This window comes from Galeopterus variegatus, unplaced genomic scaffold, assembly GCF_000696425.1.
Source record: "Galeopterus variegatus unplaced genomic scaffold, G_variegatus-3.0.2 Scaffold505, whole genome shotgun sequence".
Classification (NCBI taxonomy): Eukaryota; Metazoa; Chordata; class Mammalia; order Dermoptera; family Cynocephalidae; genus Galeopterus; species Galeopterus variegatus.
This window is the reverse complement of record NW_007726616.1, coordinates 296,668-303,254: the sequence shown is the minus strand read 5'-3', so window position 1 is coordinate 303,254 and position 6,587 is coordinate 296,668. Positions and strand designations below refer to the sequence as shown.

General features: G+C 38.9%; 1 protein-coding gene across 1 annotated transcript; it reads left to right on the top strand.

The window, feature by feature from the left end:
• Window positions 1-13: 13 nt before the first annotated feature.
• Window positions 14-6,384, top strand: CBLN4 (cerebellin 4 precursor). Its single transcript, XM_008569507.1, has 3 exons — window positions 14-304; window positions 3,301-3,417; window positions 5,034-6,384. Exons 1-3 carry the CDS (start codon window positions 14-16, stop codon window positions 5,229-5,231), a joined length of 606 nt encoding a protein of 201 aa, XP_008567729.1. The 3' UTR covers window positions 5,232-6,384.
• Window positions 6,385-6,587: the final 203 nt, after the last annotated feature.

Genomic DNA, 6,587 nt, shown 5'->3' with positions numbered 1-6,587 from the left:
CGGCGCGGTCGCCATGGGCTCGCGGCGCCGGGCGCTGTCCGTGGTACCAGCTGTTCTGCTGGTCCTCACGCTGCCAGGACTGCCCGTCTGGGCGCAGAACGACACTGAGCCCATCGTGCTGGAAGGCAAGTGTCTAGTGGTGTGCGACTCGAACCCGGCCACAGACTCCAAGGGCTCCTCTTCCTCTCCTCTGGGGATATCGGTACGCGCGGCCAACTCCAAGGTCGCCTTCTCGGCGGTGCGGAGCACCAACCACGAGCCATCCGAGATGAGCAACAAGACGCGCATCATTTACTTCGATCAGGTCAGACCCCAAGGGATGTGGGGCACCGAGGGGGTGGACGGTCTCCTGGCACCTCAGGCCAGGGCTGTCTGCTCAGGCTAAGTTGATCCGATTGGGATGTGGGGGGATAATTTAGGCACCCACCTCCCCAAATATGTCTGGGTCTGAAACTTCTAATGTCTCCTCCCGCCACCTCCAGCCACAGTTTTCTCTTTGCCTGGAAAGGAGCTGCTGGGGAGAGGTAGGGAGAGGCTTGGGAGCACAGAGGCGCAGCGAGAGCTCAGGACAAGTTTACCAGCAACAGGTCGACAGGAGCTGAAGGGAATCTGGTCCCTGGACATCGCGATCTCTTGGCCAGAGCCTGGCCCCCTGACTCAGACTCCTCTGCAGGTGCTGCTGAGCCTATCCTCGTGGTACCCTCGCTGATACTGGATAAATGTTTGATTTGTTTCTCCCAGGTAGAGAAGCTTCCCCCCAAAGAGAGCTCCCCGGCTCCACACTCTCTGCAGAGAACGGGGCAGGTGGCCGCTGAGGGCGGGGGGCGGGGGCGGGCGTCAGATCTCAGGGTCCCCATACAGGTTTCAAGCGCCGCTGCTGCCGCTGCCTCAGAGGAGGCAGAAAGCCTGTCTTGGTACTTGTAGAAAAGTTGCAGAGGAGGGGAGGAAGAGGAATTGGGCAACTGCGCTGAGCTTCTGTGTAGGAAAGCTCGGGGGAGATGGTTCTCCCTTCCTGAGCTCCTGTCGTTTCAGGGAATTGCAAATTGTGGAGAAAGACAGACTTAGAGGCTGAGGGTAGGGGGTGGGGGAGGAACTGATGAAAGCCCTGGCTTCTGTTTATCGACCTGGTGCTCTGTGATTTGGCATGATGAGAATCTTCAGAATATCAGTTTGGCTTTAGCAAGGAATCTTAAGGAAGAAAACTGACTCTGGAGTTTTAATTGTAACCCCAACAGCATCATCCAGAGTCTTTTAAAAATTCCTCACAGTTTACAGTTGTATGCGAAGCCTCACATGCAGGAGCACAGGGTTAAGTGGTGTTGTAGGATGTGCCAGGGAAGGCATGAGGTGACATCTGTATTCCTTACTTGATTTTTCCTAAGTGATGCACTCTCCAGCTGGCCAAAGACAGAGAATGCCTCTCTCGGGACCTGCTATTGAATAGCCATAATTTTTAAAGAATTAAGTAGCTCATTTGGGGTTTTGGTGCAGTATTTTCCATCTTGAATAAAGTCTAGCACCACCACTGTATGTCAATGCATTAATTAAATGTTGGAATACTGTGGACATTGTACTATCCTCTGGATGGGTGTTCTTTTCAATGACCTTTTCATCAATTAGAAGAGGAAAAGGGCTTGTTTTCTGTTCAGGGAGCCATGCATCTTAGAGACAACAAGACACATTTAGTTATAAATCTTGATGTGCCTGGATGCTCCAATTACAATGTAGAGTCAACATCCAGGTTTATGTGTAGTCAACACTAATCAGCCATTTCAATTATTGCTAATGAATTATGCTAATTGTATCTGAGTCAGGAAGTCTCCATGAAGCACCTCAAATTATTTTAAATGTGCTTGAAAAAAATGCTTTGTAAAGCGTCTTTGGAGATTATCGCACAGCTTGTTTCAACTTGTTGAAAGACCATTGATCATCAGGTCAGAGAAAAGGAATCTGATGCTTACTTGGAAGAAGGTAAAATCTCAAAGTAAAATTATACACATGTACATGTATTTTAAGTCAGGTGTTAAGCCTGGTACATCTGTCTGGCTGTCACTATATTCTGGTGTGTTGCTCAGTGATAATAATATGTTTTTAGGGAATTATGCAAAAGGCTTGAAAAGGCATTAATATTGGCAAAAATGCAGTGTTTAAAAAAGATAGTAGCAGATTGCCATTGATATATGGTAAATGTATCTATATAGGGACATTTGATTTTTTTGGCCAATTATAGATTTATTTCTCAGAGAGAGTGAAAGAAACCCTAGTTATTTTACTGTCCCCCCCCTTCCTCATAGGAAGAGACTTACCTATGTGATGCTGCAAATTAGCTTAAGAGGTCACTTATTGAAACTCAGAGTTAATTTCATAACCAGTAGAATCAGGATGAACATCTTAGAATAAAAAATGCATTGTTGCTTTCTTGGGAAACAGTTCCTAATTTCACTTTGACCCTTGAACTATATATAAAGAGCAGGTGATTGATAGGGGGATAATGGATAACACTGGGAGAAACATGCAAAGGCCACCTATTTTATAGTCTGTCCTTATTTAAGCTCTATTCTTTAGCAGGCTGCAAAGACTGACTCATTGCCAAAATATTACAATTAAGGTCTACATGGCACAGGAATGAAAAATAAAAATGGCCATAGATCTTAGGAGAGGGCTGGTGGAGGCTCAGAGAAGGACCAGACATTCAGATCACTTTGTGCACCAACTGTTTGGTGTCAAGGATTATGTCACATACTGGAGGGGGTGCCCATACCTCTGTGTAATATGTCTGGGGATGACTGCAGAGAGCCCACGGATGCTGATTGGCTGGCTTGGAAACGTGACTTCTGGACATTGTGAGGACTTATAGATGGTGGGAATGTAAATACACGGCAGATGCCTTTTTATCTGATTTTCAAGGTAAAGCTAATATTTATGAGCCCTCACATATTACCTAGATGTTTCCAGAGCCATCAGGCCTTGCTGGAAATTGAGGAATGAATACAAAGCAGTTAATTTATTCTTTCCTATATCCCTTAAAAGACAGAGGAACCTTCCAATGTACAAATCCATTTTCCAAATCAAGAAGAAATAAAGAGAACTAGATGTTTTACTCTCTATGGTTTCTTAGGTAATTGTTGATAAGAAAGAAAGAAAAAAGAGAGAAAAAGAAAGAAGAAAAAAAGAAGGAGAGAAGATAGGGAGGAAGGGAGGGAGAGAAGGAAGCTGGGAGTGAGGGAGAAGGGAAACTTATTTGACTTATAGAAGAGAATGTTGTAATAATTTACTGTTGTTTGTTATTTTTATTTGTAGATCCTAGTAAATGTGGGTAATTTTTTCACGTTGGAGTCTGTCTTTGTAGCACCAAGAAAAGGAATTTACAGTTTCAGTTTTCACGTAATTAAAGTCTACCAGAGCCAAACAATTCAGGTATGTGTTTCGACCAATTCTGTCTCTACTCCCAAACAATTGGTGTTTATCTTTAGTGGGTTATATTTTTAAGTATTTATCCAAAGATGTATTTTTATTGTAAAAATAAATAGCCATTTTTATGGGTTTTTTTAAACACTTAATTTCAATTTTCTTTGTAACCTCCATTAAGGAGTGTGACAAAAAGCATATAAAAAGAAACAATTCAAATTATCACCTTAATAACAACTAAACATTTAAAAAGCACGGTTTAGGAAAAACTCAGTGACATGAATCTCTTAATAAGATCTTAATTTCTTTTGATGCATGTACAAAAATTATTTGAACTCGGAGGGAAAGACTTGTAAGACTAGCAGAGCTTTAAAAGTGAACATTAAATAAATAAAACAAATTTGCTGTTATTAAAAAATGTAACATACAGTTAATCATTAAAAATAAAGCTGTGAAGGAACAACTATTAAATATGCTTTTTTAAAAAGGATGTGCTATGCTTATGCTTTAGTTTAGCCTCAGTTACTCTGATGCTAGTGAATTTTTACTAATTACAATTCCACAGTTAACAAAATATTTTGTATATGCTTTCTAAGATAACAGGGTTGACGTTACACTCAAAGACAACAATGAAGCTAGTTCCTATAATATGCAAATATGCTAATATAAAATGACACCAATACAAGCCTATGGAATTCTAGAATAATTTTTATTGTATGCTCAGTACTTACATTGTACATTATGTTTATGTGAATGATAGATTACACACTCATCACTTTTACGTATCTTAGTGAATGGATAAATTGGTCAGACTCAGATTTAATTTATTCAATATTACTTTTAACCAGAAAGGAATAAATACTTACTAAACAAACTTACTTTCATGAAAAGTTTTTTCCAAGCCCCAATATTTCAAAATTTATGTAATAATTGACACAGTATAGTCAAAATTATAGTACAGAAAAAAAGTTAATAAAATTTTGAGTTAATTATTTGCTAACTATCCATCATTAACATCTCCAGTGGTAGTGGTGATTATTATTTTCAGTACACATTTCTTATAAGGGAAAAGAGAAAAAGAAATCAACACAGACACCCTTTGTTATTTCAAATGATTTTCAGCACTATGCATGCATGTTACAGCTGCACCGAAACCTGCAGGATGTTGGAAGAATTTGGCTGTGTCTGGGTTTATTAGGTCAGCGGGCACTGGGTCTCCTTTTACTAATGCACAGGGAAAACACAATCCTGCTTCATTACCAAAAAATTGCTGTTGAGTGGAAGAGGTAAATAAAGTAGTAAGCTTAATTTACATGCTAAAGGGAAGCCAGTTCTCATATGGCTAGGCTACTCTGCACGGATGGTATTCTTTGGTAGCAAATTAAGGAAATTCCTCTGGGAGAAATTAAAAAAAAAATCTCAGCAGACATGCAATGTCTGGCCCCCACAACTGGCTAATTTGAAAAGGAAAAGGATATATTCCCTGAACATCAGGTATTTTACCAGGTCTATCATCTTAGACATTACTCCCTCCCTCCCTCCCTCCCTCCCTCTCTTCCTTCCATTCCCCAGTAGATGTTTTGACTGCAAAGGGAGATTTTCAGTGATTTTTTTCCTTCTTCTAGGTTAACCTGATGTTAAACGGAAAACCAGTAATATCTGCCTTTGCTGGGGACAAAGACGTTACTCGTGAAGCCGCCACTAATGGAGTCCTACTCTACCTAGATAAAGAGGATAAGGTTTATTTAAAACTGGAGAAAGGTAATTTGGTTGGAGGCTGGCAGTATTCCACGTTCTCTGGCTTTCTGGTGTTCCCCCTATAGAATTTGATTTCTTCATGATGTTTGTCCAGGTGAGGGGCAGCCTACCCCCAAGTTATTGGAAGACCATTTTTTCATCGTTGGATTGATGTCTTTTATTGATTTCTCATGGGTGAATATGGATTCCCTTTAAGGATTCTAGACATGTCAGAATCAACACAAAGTTCCACAGATTATTTTCGTGTGTGTGCGTTTCAATATATTTGGATTGGGACTCAAAGCAGATAATACCTGTCCATGCTTAAATGTAACAGTCAAAAGCTATCTGCAAGTTTTATTATGAATTTAATTTCCTGAAATTAACTGAATTTGTTGCAGATGTGGAATTTTATTTATTTATTTTTAAAAGACTGGCAACTGGGTCTGAGAATTAGAAAGCTCTGAAGTTCCGACTCCAATCAATGGTTAGTGTGATACTGCCAAAGAACTGTATACTGTGTTGATATTATCGATTACACTTGTTTTTATTTCTTTGGAATAGTTTGTTTCGTTCTCGTAAGGTAGCTGGGAATTGTTTTTCAGTGACTGGCTTTGTGTTTTCTCTAAAAATAAGTACAAATAAGGTAATGAATGGCTTGCCAGTAATTTGCCTTTACTATGAGATCATCAACATGACTTCTGTCAAAAAAAAAAAAAGAATGCTTCATAGTTGTATTTTAATTATATATGTGAAAGAGTCATATTTTCCAAATTATATTTTCTAATAGGAAGAATAGATTATAAATCTGATAAGGAAAAAGTTGCTTACCCAAATTCTAAATGCTCTGTCCCCAAACCTTGTCAAAACAGCTCTCCTCCGCAGGAAATCTTATACTTTACTGCTCAATTTTAATTAACATGATTGATAATACCCACTTTATTAAAAACCTAAGGGATTTTTTTCCCTTAGATATAATCACTTTATTAACTGGAGAGGGGATGCCTTTGTTTTTAATTATACCTATTTTTCAAACCTTCTGTTGTGTTTGAAGTATCATCTGGTTTTGCCTTAACTCCTTAAATTGTATATATTTATCTGATTAGCTAATATTAAATTCAAATATCCCATATCTAAATTTAGTGCAATATCTTATTTTGTCTTTTGTATAGGTTATATGAATTCATAAAATTATTTATGTCTCTGTTATAGAATAAAGATTAATATATGTTAGTTGAATTGCTTTGTCCTTTTAGTTTTAAAAATATGTATTCTACATAATTTATTTCCTCTTTCTTTCTTTCCCCCCTCACCTCACTTTTCTTCTGTTGTCTTCTTCCTTCCTTCCTTTATTTCTTCATTCTTTCCTTCTTCTCATTTCTTTTTTACTGGACTTTTAGAAAAGCTTTCAAATTTTCAGGTAATGTCCTCTGAATTGATAT